The sequence below is a fragment of the Populus alba genome, chromosome 4, assembly GCF_005239225.2.
Source record: "Populus alba chromosome 4, ASM523922v2, whole genome shotgun sequence".
NCBI classification, from domain to species: Eukaryota; Viridiplantae; Streptophyta; class Magnoliopsida; order Malpighiales; family Salicaceae; genus Populus; species Populus alba.
This window is the reverse complement of record NC_133287.1, coordinates 1,403,783-1,422,261: the sequence shown is the minus strand read 5'-3', so window position 1 is coordinate 1,422,261 and position 18,479 is coordinate 1,403,783. Positions and strand designations below refer to the sequence as shown.

At 29.0% G+C, this 18,479-nt stretch overlaps 1 protein-coding gene across 1 annotated transcript; it reads right to left on the bottom strand.

Annotated features, from left to right (window-relative positions):
• Positions 1 to 6,364: 6,364 nt before the first annotated feature.
• Positions 6,365 to 10,587, bottom strand: LOC118059167 (protein DETOXIFICATION 40). Its single transcript, XM_035072021.2, has 7 exons — positions 10,285 to 10,587; positions 9,507 to 10,138; positions 9,335 to 9,391; positions 8,555 to 8,793; positions 7,836 to 7,954; positions 7,357 to 7,443; positions 6,365 to 6,500 (listed from the first exon to the last, which is right to left on the bottom strand). The coding sequence occupies exons 1-7, from the start codon at positions 10,390 to 10,392 to the stop codon at positions 6,435 to 6,437; spliced, it is 1,308 nt and encodes a 435-aa protein (XP_034927912.1). The 5' UTR covers positions 10,393 to 10,587; the 3' UTR covers positions 6,365 to 6,434.
• Between the last annotated feature and the right edge of the window lie 7,892 nt (positions 10,588 to 18,479).

Here is an 18,479-nt window from a genome sequence, read left to right as displayed (position 1 = left end):
TATAGGTAAATGAGAGAGACACCTGCACATATTCTGTTTTTCGAAATGTCTGGCCGTTTGGTGGGTGTGCTTGATTATAATACTAATGAATTTGAATATTAAGAGAGAAAAAAATATTAAAAAAAAATATTATACAAATTTTATGAATTGCTTTTGAGTTCTCAAAATCCAATTCTATGGTTAGTTGATTAATTATACAAAAAAAAAAGGAAAGAAAAATAGAGAAAATTATTAATAAATTTGTATCTTGAAATTATCTCCGCTTACTCTTGTTAGATATATTTGGAAACACGATGTAAATCGCGTTTCATAAAATTTTATTTTTGTTTTGGCTTCAATTTATTTTTTTATATTTTTAAATTATTTTAATATGCTGATATCAAAAATAATTTTTTTAAAATAAAAAAATATTATTTAATGTATTTCTAGATAAAAAAAATTACTTTAAAAAACAATTAATATCATATTTTCAAACATTCTTTTAGGATTTTGTTTGTAAATATAATAATTTTTACTTTTAGAACTTTATAAAAATATTTGTACTTTAAAAAATATTAAAAAAATAATTATTTTAATATATTTTAAATAAAAGATTACTCCAATCAAATATACAAACACACATATGAGACCATCTTTTTGGATCTCTGGAACCTACAAAATACCTGTGTAATGTTTGCCAGTTTTGTTTGTTTTTTTGTTTTAAAAATATTTTTAAAATTTTTATTTTTTTATTTTAAATTAATATATTTTTTAATATTTTTAAATTATTTTAATACAATGATACGAAAAATAATTTTTTTTTAAAAAAAATATTATTTTAATATATTTTTAAATAATTTTTTTTTAAAAAAAAAAAAATATAACCACCTACCCATCAGCGCTCACTCATTAAAAAATTGGGCGCCACATATCCAAGGCCATTATCATCTCTTTTGCACCTTACGTTCACATGTGATTGTCAAATGACACCTAATATTCTTCTATACTTTCTCGGCCAACCACGTAAAAACAAAAATCTCCAATTCACAAGGACAATATCGATTAGATACCCGATTTATTTTTCATTTTAATTAAATCCCTTTCGTATCAATGAATTCTCAATTACTTCTTTATCTTATAGAGTATTTATTTGTAAGGAATGCTGCGTGACCTCACAAAAAAACATGTAATATATATTTTTTCATAACATATAATATATGTTTTTTTAAGAGACGCGTTGCACGGTACACCCCTTAAACAACCATATTCTTGGCATAACAAATGGAATTGTTGAGTAATAACTTGAAACTCACTAATCTCTCTTTTCTCATAAAAAAACGCTTTGAATTAACTAAAATACATTCATCGCATAATAGAATAAACTATGCAAGAAGCATAACTTTACTATCACATAATTTTAGGATAATTTGATTAGTTGGGATTCGTGCTATATATATATATATATATATATATATATATATATATATATAAAACACTTGTTTAGGCTAGGAAAGTTCTGTCCTTTTCATTGTCACGTGACACCGATTCATGTGATCATTAAGGATGTATTCCTTGAAGAACAATGTGAGGACAAATTGTAGTTAGTTACACAAGGATTTAAACAGCTAAAAAAAAAAAAAAAAAACAAATGCAGTTCACCTTCTTTCCTAGTTAGTAAAACATCTATGAACTGCAGCCACTCTTTCCTTTTTTTAATAGGTGATAAATTATTTACAATATTTTGTGATTTAATTCCCTCTTGTCTAATGTTCATCATTAATACTACTATTATTAACTAACACCAATAACTCGATTTGTTTTGATGGGTCAACCCAATATCTTGTTCGGGTTAAGTTTCAAATATTCAGATGAAATTTGACTCGTTCAAAACACTTACCAGAAAAGACTGGTTAAACTCCATTAAAAATCAGGGTGACAATTAACCGAGCAGAGTTCAAAGACTGCATTGGCAACAATTTCACTTTCGATGGCCTAATTGATCACATGGTGACGGTATAGAGAAAGAACAACTCCAACTTCTATCACAACGATTATAAATGTAGCAAAACAAATCAAAGCCAACTATATATAAAAATGATTAAAATACACATTTAGAATACATGAATAAATTCAACACACATTTATTTCTCATTTCAATTTAAACTCTAACATGTCAATGGATACTTATTTAGATTTTTTTGTTTTTTTCGATAAACAGAATTATTAAGCAATTTGTTTTGTGAGTGATTTTTCTCTTATTTCTTTATTTGGCATCTAATTTGTTATGAATTGAGCTTTAATTTTTTTTTATTTGTCATGTTTCTAATCTAATAATCATAATCACGAGTTTTTAAAAAGTTAATATGGTTATAGATTTTGTTTTTATTTTTATTATTATTATTTTATCATTCTAAGTTTTTTAATAAAAAAAATGGTTTTGAGGTTATTTTATTTTTTAAAAGATTTGGCTTGGTGTGACTACAGGAAGGGGAGTTGCATAATAGATTCATCATAGTACATGGAAAAAAAAAAAAAAAACACTATTTTTTAAGACTCGGCTTGGTGTCCCAAATTCAAACTCGTCGGCTGTTAAATTCAGTCATATTTTTCTTAATATATTTGTATATTGTTTTTATATATTAATTTCAAGAAATAAATGTTAAAAAAAAAATATTTTTATATAAAAAACAACCGGCACAATCGAGAGCACCGAAATTGAAAAAAAGTATACACATTTTTCAATTCTGTTTTTCGAAGCTCACAAGTATGAACGCACATTCTTATCCAACTAAACGTGTAAGCAAATTACAGGTGGACCACTGATGACAATCCTTGTCTGTCAGCCTGTCAAATCAAATTATTACTGGTGTGCCTACAGGAACCATTGCAGCTTAAAAAGGAATATAAGCTTTTTTCCTTAAAAAACAACCTATGCTATGTGAAACCGTCCCATTGGGAACATGTGGGATTTATTTTTCCAGAAAGTAAAAAATTGTGGAGCATATCGTTTTATCAGCAAGCAATTCCGCACCTAATTCGGCATTGGAAGTTGCTATCTCTGTAATCCAACATCCTATAGCATGTACTAGCATTGTCCCCCGAGTCTAGTTGTGTGTGGAATTATTTTAATTTTTTTAAAAAAATATATATTAAAAAGATAGAGGTTTTTTTTAATAGTATTATTAAATTCAATCCAGCAATTTGATCTTGAAACCTGCCAACCTAACTATTTATCTAACTGGAATTTTTAATTAAACCACGTGAGAGCTTATCTAAGATGAATTATTCAATTTAATGGGTCCAAAAAATAATTTGAATGACCAGTAAAAACATGACATAATTTTTTAAAAAAATTTAAAATAATAATCTAAGATAACAATTTTTTATATATATTAAGACAATGTTAGATTGGATCGATATTGGTCATCCTGTGACCTGAATTGTGAATTTCAATAGGTTTAATAACTTTGTTGTTTTTGTAAATTATTTTTATTTAATTTTATAATAACATTAGATGCTTTTCAAAATCAAGCGTCAACCCTAAAAAAAATATTTATTTAAGATTGTAATAACTTTATGGAAAGTGAAAAAAAATAAACCATGAATTTAATTTCTCAACTAATCAAATATTGAATATGTAAAATAAAAAAAAATAATTAGAAAGATTAAAGGACCAGAAACTAAAAAAAAAAAAAAAACATATCAGGTTTGACGGATAAATCCAATAAACCTGTGAATTGAGTAACCCGGATTAACACGTCAAACCTGCAAATTAAGATTAATAACTTGTTTTGTTTTTTAAAATATTATTTATTTAATTAAATGATAATAAAAATAAATGATCGTAAAATTAAGTATCAAACCAATACTGAAACTTTTTTAAAAAAACTATGATAACTTCATAGAAAGTAAAATGAAATAAATTATTAAACTCGATTCTCAATCAATTCAATATTAAAAGATGAAATCGAAAAAAAAATAAATTTATATAAAAAAAAAGTCAAAGTTGCCATACTCGTTAACAGGCCCATGAACTTTCTAAAATTTAATAACATATTTTTTATGAATTTTTTTTAACTATATGATAAAAAAAAATAGACAATCACTTAATGAATTTCAATTAGAAAAAAAAAAATACCATACCAAACCCACAAACCGTGGCAACCAGAGTTACCTCATCAAACTCACAAACTGGATCATTGACTCCATAAAATTTATCAACCTAGTTTTTTTAAATTATTTTTATTTAACTAATTTTTTTTTTTAAATAGACCATATCTCAAGATATTTTTCTAATATCAACCCAATGTTAAGATATTTTTTTTAATATTGCAATTACAATATAAGAAATAAATTAAAATAAACTATCAACTCTAAATCTTATAAATATATACTAAATTAGAAAAAAAATCAATAACCAAAAAAAAAGTTAAAATGAAAAAAAAATTATGGTAATCCACAGCAATAGTATTTTCCCCACACTTTTTAGCCTAGTCTTTGATGAATGGTTGCTTGACAGGTGTAAACCAACCCGATAAGTGTCTTCCAGGGTGTCAATCTTACGGCCTCTCACATGCCCACCAGACCTCGCATCATGTTGGGCCCTATCTCTTTGAAGGGTAATAATGTTAAGTCTCCTCTGACTCATGTTAACCTTACTGTCATTTGATATTCTCATATTAAAATTATTTTAAAATATAAAAAGTTATTTTAAAGTAAAAAAAATTAAAAATTATTAACATTTTTTAAAAACCAATTTTAAAGCATTCTCAAAGAAAAACACAAGGACAAATTTTAGTTAGTTTACACGAGGATTTAAGCATAAAAAACAAAACAAAAAATGTTGTTCACCTACAGTCACAGTTTTAAACATTTATAAACTGCAGCCACTTTTTCCTTTTCAATTCTAACTTATCCGGACTTGCATTATATATATATATATATATTAATTTTGTTCTTTCAGTTTTATACATATTTTTTTTTTTATTATTTGTTATTGATTTTAATAAATAAAATTTTTAAATATATATATATATATATATATATATATATTATTTTTATGAGATTAAATATCATGACCTACAATCATTTTTCAATTTTGTCCATATTTTAATCTCTAAATTCAACAATTGACAAAGTTTAAGAACTTCGTAAAATATTTGTTATTGACACACACACACACATGTCAAGCATCTCACTGAGGCTAAGAGTCTGATATAGTAACGGTGGGCCTTAGGATTAAAAATAAATGCAGATCAAGCCTTTAACATGTCATGATTGAAAAAATAAAGCTAGAATAGTTGGGTATTACAAGAAACCAGGTTAGAAACAACGTCTAAGTTGTAGTATAGTTTGAATGACAATAACAGAGTTCATTTTCCACACAAATTTGAAGGGATTTAACCAACTTTAATGACCCGATAAAGAGGAAGGAATTCAATAACATCAAGGACTCATAATCAGCAAAAGTGTCCTAACAAAATATAGCAGCTAAAGGAGAGAATAAAGGAAGCAAATCAAGACAGAAACAAGGGGGTCAAAGAGCATTCTTTTCTTCTCTATTTTTCAATTTTCAGGTAGCTATGAACTAAACTTTGACTTTTAATTTAGAGGAGTTTTGTTCCATTATTTTTTTAGATTATGAGGAGATATTTCCAACTTTATTTTTAGACATTCAAGTACTTGTTTCACCTCAATTTGGTATGTGATATATTGTTTTAATTCAAGCTTTTTGAATGGTTTTTGCGGTAAACACACTTTTTTTTTTTGTGAATTTTTCAATCTGTAATTGTTGATTTGGTTCAAGAAGGAAGAAAAATAAATGAATTTGGTTGATTTAACTTTCAAGTTAAAATAATAAGAAAAGTAAAAAATCTTTGAGTTTTTTAATGATAGCATGGAACACTTGATCATTTTTCACTCTCATAGCTTTCATCATCAAATATAAAAATTGCTTTTCAATCTTGAATTTGATTGACGTTAAGGAATTAATTAGGACCTTTTTCTAATTAATTTAATATTTTTCAATCTTTCTTGCTTAAAGGAATTTTGACAGGATCTTTAATACTGTAAGATTTTGTTTAACCACTTATATAGATGAATTATAAATACAAAAAAGATTGACCCTAATGTTTCATATAAGTATATTATTTGGACACAACATGTGTTAAAAATTAGGATGTTACATATGTATTAATGTTGATGACGAATATTCTTGACATATATATTAATGAAGGAAAATACCCTTGATATATATATGTGTGTGGATGGAAATATGATGGACTCTTAAAAAACTTTTAGATACTATTTCTTATATAATATTAATATCAAAAGAAATATATGTGTACTCTTGGAAGATTTTTATAAACATAATAAGTATAGAAAAAGTAAAATCTAAAATTGGATATAGAGGGCAGATCCTTATTTACTGATTCCAAACATTCCAGCCAAACACTTTACTCCTGCAGAGGTGGCTGCCTTTTGTCATCCCATGTATTCAACCGGTTCTTTGCATTCTCCACCTGAAAATTTTGACACTAGGAATTTTTAATGCTTTATCTGCAATTTTATTTCTTTTTCTGAAAAAATAAGGATGAAATGAAAAGATTAAGATAAAAATATAATTAATCGCATCATGTGAGTACATTAAATCTGATTTAAAATCGACGGAGTAAACTTATTTTTTTATTATTTTAAAAATAAAAATGATGATATTTTAATCAAGTTTTAATTAGATTTTCTCCGATTACTTGGCTTTCTCCGATTACTTGGCATTTTGTGGGATTAATTTTATAATTAATGTTTTTTTCATAATAAATATATTATAGGATTAGTTAAGACTTCGATCAATACCAAGTTTTTGATCGACTTTGACAACTTTGAAAATTAAAAAAAAAATTAATAATTAACAAGTCAATTTAATGAATCCCGACATGTCTTATTAGAATCCTAAAAAAAAAAAAAAAGAATCCTAAATAAAAGCATAAAGCTCAACAGTTCCAGCTATAAAAATCATCCAAACGAGCCTATCACTGTGCTATGTATGGTGTTTCCCATTCGGCACCTCAAAATTTTAAGAAAATCACTATAGTCCCTACAGTTTAGTATATGTTTCAAATTGGCCTATATAATTTAATTTCTAATTTGGCCCCTTCACAATATATTGTTTTTTTTTCTTTCAAGTCCTATTCTTGCCACCAATAATTTTAGTTACCCTCCGCTACTGCTAGGAGAAAGTGGAGATGAATGGCCAAATCCTTTGAAAGGGAACTAATTTACTAGCTTAAAATAATAAATAAAAAGAATTATAGGGTATATATTTGGAAGATTAAAATATATAAAATCAACAAAATCATAACAAAATATTAAAATTTTTACCTCTTTATTCCAATCTGTTCTCAAAGTAACCCATAACAAAATAATAGTTTGCAAAAGTGTGCCTCCCAGCATGCCTGACCATATTCCCTACAGAAAAAAAAAGTAAATTGTTATATTATAGATACCTTAATTTTATTATCGTGTGTGTGTGTGTGTGTAAAGGATATTGTTTAACAATATATAAAAAAAATGAAAGAAAGTAACAAGGTATATGTAAAATTAAAATGAAAGAATATACCATGTAAAGCCTTTGGATATTTGTATGAAAATGAAAAAGAGTCCATTTGAGGATACTCATATTATCAAAAAAGGAAAAATAAAAAGGGCTAGCTATATGTAAAAATAAAGAATATCTTATGTGAAGCTTTTGAATATTTTACCAGACCGGAAAAAAAATGGAAAAATAATCCAAAAATAATGTTTAATTAATCATAAAATAAAATAAAGGTAATTAAAAGTAAGTAAGACAATAACATTACCTTGGCACCAAGGTCAAATTTAAAACCAAGAAGCACCCCCAGTGGAATACCAAGAAGGTAGTAGCACCCTACATTCACATATGCAACAAATGCTTGCCATCCACATCCAACAGCCACCCCTTCAACACAAACAAATTTATTTACAGTTATGGCTACCATTACAGTGCACAGGATAAGGAGTGATCAGCACTGTAATGCAGATGATATGAAGTTCCATCTCTGAACAGAAGAACATTTTTATGGCAACCATCATGCGTATATGATCTGCCTTGCTTTAATTTGTATATACTAATGGAAATTAATACGTCCCATTGCATTGATTCTTGAGAGTTGATTAGAGAGTGAAGCTGCTCAAAGTTTTGCTAGCTCAATTATGGAACGTTGCCTTCTATAGGGCTGGGTTTTTTGACCTTGAGCTTCACCATGTTTTGACATCAGCTCAATTGTCTGAATTTTATGTATGTAATAACTCTATGCTTCAAGCTGGCAGCTTTTCTCAGCTATTGTTCTTGGCCCTGTGCCTTTAAGCTAGCTTTGCATGCTAATATTTTATGAATACAAACGTTTCTTGCTTCACTCTCATCGTTTGCTTGATTAAAACTATATATCAACACTTGAATGCTTACTAAATTACAGAGAAAGGCAAACGGAAATACCAACTTCACCTTCAGCGAAGATTGTCAAGGAAAAGAGCATTTTGTTTTGTTAAAGATTGTTACCGGACAGAACAGGCTGAACGCCGTTTAGTATGAGAGTGGCAGCGAGGAATGGAGAGAGATCGGAGGCAGCTTTAGCAACAACTTCACCTTCAGTGAAGATATAGCTAATGGAGTCTCGAAATATCATCACAACAATGGCTGCAATTACTGAAATTATAAATGAACATGAAGTCACCACAACGACTGAAAATGATGCTGATTTTGGATGTCCTGCTCCTAGCTCATTGCTCACTCTCACACTGTTTGACATCAATTAAACGTTGTCAATTTTTGTGTTCTATGCAATAATATATATATATATATATATATATATATATATATATATATATAATTCTTCTTATTAGGATTTAAAACTAATGTGATTCATTTAGAATTATGTTAGGTGTTTATGATCATCTTTTATTATGCAACTATCCATGTTGATGTTTTTGATGAAAATATTATGGATTAAATCAGATACATAAACACAATATCAATAATATGATGAGAAGGGTACTTAATTTAAAAAATAATATGTATCATGAATCATATTTAAAAAAATAATAAAATTAGGACCTCTCATATTTTGAAAATTCAGATAAAGATTTATTATAATGATAATTGATATGATTTGCAACCTGCTCAAAATTTAATTATAATATGGGGCAGGAATTGATTTGAGACTACAAATTATTTAAAAGCAATCATAGTTATTAAATCTAGTTTTAATCTATACTCCAGAACTCTAAACCCTTAACAATTTTGATATAACAAAAGCCAAGATAGAAAATTTCAACTGGCCTTGCAGCAGTGTTAAATCCAACTGAAATCATGAACACCCATCCTGATATTGTCGTGCTGCATATAGAGATGAATAAATAATGTCACAAATTAAGCTTTTTCTTTCTTTTCTTGAAGGACATAGCAAGAGACAAAGAAAATCTGAAAGCATCAAGTCTATCTCATGGCTTACCAAACTGAGAGAGAATCCAACGCAACCTCAGCATTTTTAAGCAATCCAGCAATCAAGACTAAAATCTGAAAGTACCAAGTCTCTAAACACAACATTACTGCTGAGGCAGCAGACAATTTAAAGAACCTCCAAAGACCATCAAAGGCCTGCAAACTAAAACCTTTCCATGTGTTTCTACACGTCTTACTCATTGCAATGTATGCAAATTGAGCCACCACTATGATCCACCAAGACAGACTCAACACAAGGCCTGCACCTAACAAGCCCCAGTCCCATTTGAAGACTGCAAGCCAGGTTAGAAAAAGATGCACCACAAGTGCACCTACTGATATGTATGCACTAGGTGCAATTATGCTTTGGGATTGCAAGAACTTTTGAATGGGGAAGTTTGCAGCATAAGCAAAAATTTGAGGGATGAGTCCATGGACGAAAACCGCAGCTGCTGATGCTATGTTGACTGGTTCACCTAGTAAGATCAAGATAGGTTTGGAAAATATGTAGATCACCATTAGAGGGAGAGCTGTTACCATGAGGAGAATAGTTGATCTTTGGAGGTATATGCCTAGAATTTCATATCTATTCGCTCCATATGCTTGGCCACATAGGGTTTCCACTGCACTTCCCATTCCAAGCTGCAAGACAAAACAAAACCAGCTTTAACAAAACTAGAGGATAATTTTCAACTTCATATAAGCTGATACTTCCAAATCCTTCCTCTAGTACACACAAATTTAGAAGGGAAAAGAGACATATAAGAGCGAGAGAAGGTGTTACGTACCAGAAGGCCAAAAGCAAAAACTTGGATGCCAGTGTTTCCAAGAGAGACAGCAGCAAGCTCAAGGTTTCCAAGATGCCCACAAAAGATCTGAGTAGACATGGAAATCATATTATTGAGCAAGTAAACTATCACAGCCGGAGCTGCAAGCTGGAAAAGCAATTTCAGTTCAACCCAGGAAGCTAAACGGAGTCTCTTAGAGTATGGTGAGTATGGTGATTGATTATTTGTTAGTATTTCTTCAAGCTCATTGCTTACAGTCTCGTCATGGTGAGAGACTTTGGAGCTTAATCTTGAAGTATCAGAGTCCATTCTCCTCCTCTTTTGCTCTACTAATTTGAGCTTATATATCGAATAAATGTTGATAAATTGTTCTATAGTCCTTGGATTTGAACTTTGTTATATCTTGGTCCCTCATGTTTGAAAACCATTAGTTGAGTTCCTTCATTTTCGTTGATTGTTGTGGTATATAAACATTTGTTGGTGTTTTCTTAATCCCAAATGTGTAGTTCAAACCATTAATTTAAACTTTGAGAAAACCAACACATGCAGTGTGTTCAAAGAAAACAACATAGCTGAACTTGATAAAAGAATCAAGAACAAGATAGAATTTTGCTAAAAAGGGTCTCAATAACTAGAGTTCTTATTAGTGTTTTATTAATTAATACATCTCTCTAATATAGTTTGAATCTGAAAAGATTTACAACTTTTTAAATGGAAAATAACTTATCTTTATAAAATTAGAAAAATCATAACCCTAAATCAAATAGAAAACAATATAAAATTCAAAATTAAACTAGAAATCTAATAAATAAAAGGAAAATAACAAAATTGAATGACGTCAAGGCTGAAAATTGCATTGTAATCAAACAAACTGTTTTGGTATTGGTAAACCTGAAAATTAATTCATCAAAATCATTTTCATTTAATGTAAAACTTAAAATAACATAATTCAAAAAATAACTTTAATAGTGAGAAAAAAATGTGTTCAGTCTTCCATTCTACAATAAGTTTTCTTATATAAAAGTCTTATGAAAAAGGGATTCTTGCTCTTCAACCCATATTGAATGAGCCTTGGATGGTAATGTGTGCAGAAGGTGTCTCTTCAAGTATCTCTACATATTCGACACCTAAATTAATGGTATGTTCACGATCACCGACATTACTACTCGATGAAGTAGCTACATTTTTATTAGACTTTAAGCTTTTTCTCCATTCAATATTTTTTATGGTGTCACTGATTCTGTCAGAAATAAGAGCCTTAATTTTTATGGGCTAGTCTGTCACTAATTCTAGCAAAATACCAAAACCTTCTGTAATTTTCCAATAAAAATTACAAGTTCATCATCAATTCTTTCAAATATACAAATCTTAATATTTGACAAACTAGTCTCTCGCTGATTTTATTGGTAAACCTAAAGCCTTTTGTAACTTTCTAACAAAAATGAAAGTAAAGAATTTTTGTCAGTTTTTATAATCCCATTTCCAACCTAAACATACAACAATAATACCACCAAGCATATTCAATGCAACAATTTCTCACGTTAAATTCACAACCATAACAAAATGAAACTACTTATGCAATTATTAAAAATATATACATATCTCTAAAATTATACAAAAGTAAATATAATGCATTATAAAGCACCAATAATTATCCAAAACAAATTAAATTTTATTACATAATGAAGCATCACATCTAAATCAATTTAATATATATTAATCATGATACTTATCTTCATGGTAATCAAGCAACTTGAGTCAAAGTTTAGTTGGATCCAAAGAGAATATGTATTATATATGTATGGAAAACTTAAAGTAGATGAATGTCAAACAATGATTAAGTATTTTAACAATGTGAATAGTGTTGCTTGTATCTAATAGGCCTTGTTCTAAAGGGATAAATCTTAGAGAGCCAATAAACTCTTTTTAAGTAGATGTATCATCACAATATCTCTACGATGAAACTTTTTATTCTCACACTTCATACATGAACATTTAATTTTACCTTCACTAATATTCTTTTAATTAGAAAGTATGAAATTAATAAAACCCTCAACCCTTTTAAGATAATGTAGCTTGTACAACCTTTTACAAGAATTTTGATATATCCAAGAACGATAATTCATTAGCAATGAAACCTATATAGAATATCGATGACAAAATTTATTATTAACGTAACTATCAATTCAAAAATCAACTTTTTATTAAAAATAAATTCACTATCCAATAATTAATTATCTTTTTTACACAAATTCAATTTTACATAAAAATGTGAACTAAACAATAAAATTAACAACAAATATTTGGTAACTAACTAATTATCCATTATTTTTTCATTTCAAATTTATTCAAGCTAAATTAATATATCTTAATTATCATCAATTCCACAAAAAATTCTCCAGATTTCCAACTTGAGAATAAAATTGACAAAATCTAATTGGTACCTATTAAACAACTCATTATTTTTTTTTTTCAGTTATAACACACACAAGTTAAAAAATCAAACTCAATCTTATCAAATGAAAAATAAAATCAATTTTTTGTCAATTCTCAAAAAAACTCTAATATACAAATCATACAGTAATACAATAAAATTCTCTAAGAAAAACCTGTAAAACACTTGAATATATAAGCAAACTACAAATACTACAAAGAAATTTTAAATCTAGAACATAATTTAATGGGTTGCAAAAAAACGGATGGGTCTACTCACTAGGTGTAGTGAAACTTCATAAGAAATTGATCCAAAAAAGAGATACTGACACTATTGATAGATGTAGATCGATGTTGACGGTTTGGGGTGGCCAGACTTGTGAGGATGATGGTTGGATTTGTGAGAAAATAGGAGGGGATGTTGATTCTTTTGATAGAAAGAAGAATAAGAAAATGGAGGGAAGAGAGAACTGTCATGTATTAATTCATTTAATTTTTCTAACAAAATATTCATCGGTAATTCTGTTAAAAAACTCTAATGGGTCAAATGTTCAACAGAATCATGGATATAATATTTTTTTTATGTTTTATTTTCTCTAATCAAGTTGAAATTTTATTAGTAATTACTAATGGAATATTTTCTGTTGCTATTCACATTGACAATTATCGATGGAAGTTTTCTATATTTATTTGTGTCAGAAATTACCAATAAAATATTTTTTTTTAACAATGTATATGTTGTTATTTATTAATTTTTAGTAATGGAATAAAAGGTATATTCTAGAAGTTCATTGATTCCATAGTTGTGTCCAACCATTATCATAAAAATTATGTGTTTAAAGCGTTTTAGATTTCATATCTTAAAACAGAACAAAAAATTATTTGATTTGAGTTTGAATACTTTTTAAAATTGTAATATTATCTGGGAGTGTGAAATGAATTCGTTTGATGGTTATTTGATGTGATTTGGTGTCAAAACTGGAAATGAGATGCTCTAACAGTATGGTGATTAAAGGAGTAGGTACTAGCTAGCCCTCTATATTTTACTTTATACTGAAATTAATTTATAAATTTTTGAGGATTACTTGATTGAGATATTATATTTCCAATTACAAATTAAATCAAATACTCAAGTTGTTATTGTAATGTAAAAATAAAAAATGTCTTTCATTGTTTGTTAGAAAGGATTTTCCTCGAAAGTTTTTTTTTTTATATATATATTTAATTGAATTTTAAAAAACTGGTCAATGGAATTTAATTTATAGGTAACAGAAAAATTAAAATTAAATAAAGTAAATTTTTTTCTGATTGAGTGGAAAAAAATTCATTGAAGATTTTAAATTTTAAAATAGTATGACACTTCTTTATTCTTATATATAAATATTAATAAAATAATAAAATAATTTAGATATGATAGTAATAAAAATTCTATTATTTTAAAAAAAGTAACAATTTAAAATGTATTATTTCTTAGATTATTTTTTTACAAAACAATCAATATTAAAAAATATAGTTTTTAACTCATTTTTCATTATTCAACGAAACTGAAAAATAATCATATTTTAAAAAAATCTAAAAAAATGCTTTCCGGGGAACAAAACTTAGCCTTGCCATAAAAAAAAAATATAATATATATATACACACACACACACACACACTTTTATATCCTATCATCAAAGAAAGGAATCTCTCCATCCATGCATTAAGTGCGTATCTCATTAGAAACGAACATGTAAGATTCAAGTTACTATTTGTTGGGAACATCATAATATTCTCCTAATTTGTAATGAAATCATTTGAAACCCTCAGATTAGTCCCCAATCTATATATTCACTAATTTTGAATTGGATCCATAAACTTAAAAACATCTCCAATAGATCTATAAAGTATAAAATATTTTCAAGCGAGTCCTTCCATCATATCCTTAAATATTTTCCATTGTTTTGTTCGGTTTATTAAGAGAATTATAACATTCAGAGGAAAAGTTTACACTCTGTTTCTAAATCATATTGATTGAAGTCTAATATATTAAAGACTAAAAATGAATAAAATTAAATGCCCTGGGATGAAAATGGAGGGTTCCCGTGCTTCTAATTGCTGTCATGAAAGAAAAAGGGTGCAGACAAACACTTCTTTTAGTGAAAGGAGAAAGCACTTGCTCCTCTACCCATTCCATTATTCTAGTTATAGATTATCCCCCACTATCGAAATGGTTTTCTTCTTCTTTCTTGATATGACGTAGAGTTCCAAAGCCACAATATTCTCAGCTATTGCAAGAAATCCATGAATGTGACATAAAAAAAAGCTTGCAACTAGTGAGAAAGGGATCACTTCGAAATTCCATATTGAAGGGTCATTGACGCTTTTGCATATATAAGGTTCGATTCTAGGACATGTGTGGAAAACCATGCATGATATGTCTTGCGATATCTGGATATAGATCTGAAAATGGACGATCGATGAATAGCCAGGGATTGCTTTGCAATCTTTCCCAGTTTCTTGATCATGGAATGGCTCCTCTGTGACACCCAGCTAGCAGGTCTTGTTTGGAACAAGAAAATGATCGTGCCTAACACGCTATTTGTAATTTGTGGAAGTGATTGTGTTGCAGAAGGATAGAACCAAAACAACATTAATAGTAGGAGATAAAAAAGGGCCATTGAATTTGAGCTGGGTAAGTTTAACCCATGTTGATGAAGTAAGAGCTCTAAAGAATAGAGGATTTCATTGACAACTTTGCTTACCAAAAAAGAAAAAGTCACCAATTATGTTTTCTTTTATGCATGGAAAGCACCACAAAAAGAATTATTTTATTCCAAGTTTTTAGCACATGATTTTGTTCCTTTATGTGTAGGATATATATTTATATATATGTGCGCGCGCGCGCGTGTGTGTTATTTTTTTGCATTTTCTTAAAGAGTTGATTAAATTCCATGTCAAATAAAAAGGAGTATAAGCCTTCTTTTGCCGATGGAAGGTGGCCTTCCAGTTTTCAGTGTTGCATTATCTCATGCTTGGAAAGGAATATACTCCATTATTAACTCTGATTCGGCAGCTTCAAATATCTTAAAGAATAAGTGTTATTTCAAGGTTTCTGGATAGATAAACGGCTAGAAGCAGGGACTTTTCAATCTTGTTTCCCATGACTTCATGAAATATCAACCTCCAAAACAGAGACACTGGTGGAAATAGAGAATATTAGAACAGAATCTTGACACTGGAACTTTAGATGGAATCGGCGATTAAGATCTTCAGATACATCACAGCTTCAGCAGCTTGTTGTCTTATTAAATGGGGTTAGCTTGAGTACACATAAAGAAAATTTGAGGCAATGGGCAGCGTACTATCAACTCTTACAGTAAACTACTTGATAAAGTAGCGTACCCAAGTAAATTCACATTCACTAAATTATTATGGAAAGGATTTGTTGTTAAAAAATAATGTAAATTATATCTCGAATCTCATTTAAAAATTTAAGTTTTTGGGTTGAGTTAGTTTTTTGATATGGTATTAAAATCTTAATAATCAAGTGGTCACGAGTTTAAATCTCACTATCTCAATTTATTTGATAAAAATTAAATACATAGTAACGTGGATCTGTGCAGATTTCAAGCCTCAATAATTTTTACTAGAAATGATATGTTAGAGAATAATATAAATTATATCTTAGAATCTTATCTAAAAATTTAAATTTTTAGGTTGAGTTAGTAATATTCTCTCCCTCAAAAATTGAAATCTTATGACTTTTAATCCAACATCGGATCAGTACAAGGGATTTTCTTGTACGTAGACGTCTGGGTGACGAACACAATGGTGGACTGCAAGAAGTATCAGAATTGTTTTGAAGATGGTCTCTCTTATTTCTAGCACTCTCTTTTAGATACATGGTCTAGCTAGTATATATTCCATCATACATGATGAAGGTGATGTTTTCAACAGGATTGAAGAATTGTTGTCACTTTTCAGTCAGAAACAAAATGAGGATGCAGTTCTAAACATATTCATGGCTGGAACATGGACCTTTAAAGCTTCAATATCCACAGTTGTTTGCCTTATCTACATCTTCGCAAGCAATTATTTCATATATGGGTAATTACTCTAATAAAGCTTGGTATTGGAACTTATCTCAGAAGAGAGATTGGAGGCCTATTGAGCTGGGGCAACCACATTGAGTGTCTGAGCCAATTTACTCGTACCTCAATTAATTCCTCAAAACTCTAAAGTTAACGACCATGTAAATCTTCAGTGGCCCTGAAGCTTGTGGTGCTCGAACTGGTGATCTTTGAAAAGCAAAAACATGATCCAGCCAATTGAGCTACACCTCTCAAGATCATTTTGCATGCTTGTAAGATCTTATCTAGAACGTCAACTCATTCTTCCTTTGCCCCTTCAATTTTCTTCTTAAACCCATTCAAGAGGTTTTTATTTATGAATTTAGCCCATTGTGATTCAAATAGAGATTTGTTAAAAATTAATTTTTAAAAAAATACCTTTTTAATTTGAGCATTTGTCTGGGAGTGTGAGGCAAGGAGAACCAACGGCCGATGTAAGGCCTTGGAGACTATGGACCATTGTTAGTGATCAATACTTTAGGGAGGCCAAAACATGACCTTGCTAGATGCGATATGTGCTGGAATTTATGCTTCCATCTACTTGAAGAAATATTCAAAAACTACTGCCACAAATTGTTTCTTTCTAGAGGCCTTGAGAAAGGGGCCGAATATGGCTATCACTCTCTAGGAGAAGGGACCCCACATCCATCATCTTTATCGATGGTAATCTTTCGCATTTATCGTCCTTTTTCACCTGCTCTTCATCATCTTGGAGAATTATACATTTCCAAATGGTCTAGGGGACGAGGGCCTGTACTGCCATGTGCATGCCACCCATCCTTTCATACATTTCCTCATGAGGGAAATGCATTTCAAAAACGAAGACACGTGGTCTTTTCTTTTTTATTTTAATATTAATTTCTAAATTAGCTTACACGTATCTCAACTAATCTCACAAACTTTAAATTTAATAATCATGTAAATTTTCAATAATCCTGAAATTTATATGATTACTTTATAAGATTCAAATCAATAACTTCTAAAAAACAAATTTAAAAACTAATAAAGATAAAAAAATGATTAATATCAATCCCTTACATCATACATCTTCTTTTTTTTTTTTTTTAATGGACGAGGCTTATGGGTAACACGCATAACCCTAGGTACATTTGACTTGTTTTTGGTATATTAATACGTGTGGCATTTTAAAATTTTTTTTTTAATATATTATGATAATATTTTTTTTATTATCTGAAATTATAAAAAAAAAAAAAATTTAAATTTAAACTAAAAAAATTTTGAATTTTCATTTCCAAACATGAAACTTGATTTACACCGCATTTCTCAAAACAGTACATAATCTCGTCGCATATAGTCCCTTTTGCTAACCAAAATGCATCCTCACCTTGCCTGTTTCCATGCGCGTAAGCATTGTGACATGGTACCTCTAGTGAACGAGTACAAAGACCAAATTGAGATGCAGAAAATTTAAGAAATCATCTTTAAAGAACAAGATGATCTTACCAGTTCAAAAGGCAAATTCGAAGGCCCAAAACTTGATAGTAAACCATGAGGAATAAAAGCTTGTTTTCAATGCTGTCAATATATCTCTATAAGTAGCGTTACAAGATGTAAACCAACCAGAATACAACATCGTTTTTTGCTGAAATGAGATTTATATTCTAAGCAATGCTGTCAGTGCAGAGATAA

Excerpts from the sequence above, each read along its gene's own strand:
- LOC118059167 (XM_035072021.2), bottom strand. The coding sequence starts at position 10,392 with ATGATTTCCATGTCTACTCAGATCTTTTGTGGGCATCTTGGAAACCTT. Across the intron at positions 8,794-9,334 it reads GGATTTAACACTGCTGCAAG|TGTGAGAGTGAGCAATGAGC; the intron begins GCCAGTTGAAAT and ends GATGTCAAACAG. Across the intron at positions 7,955-8,554 it reads CGTTCAGCCTGTTCTGTCCG|GGGTGGCTGTTGGATGTGGA; the intron begins GTAACAATCTTT and ends TTTGTGTTGAAG.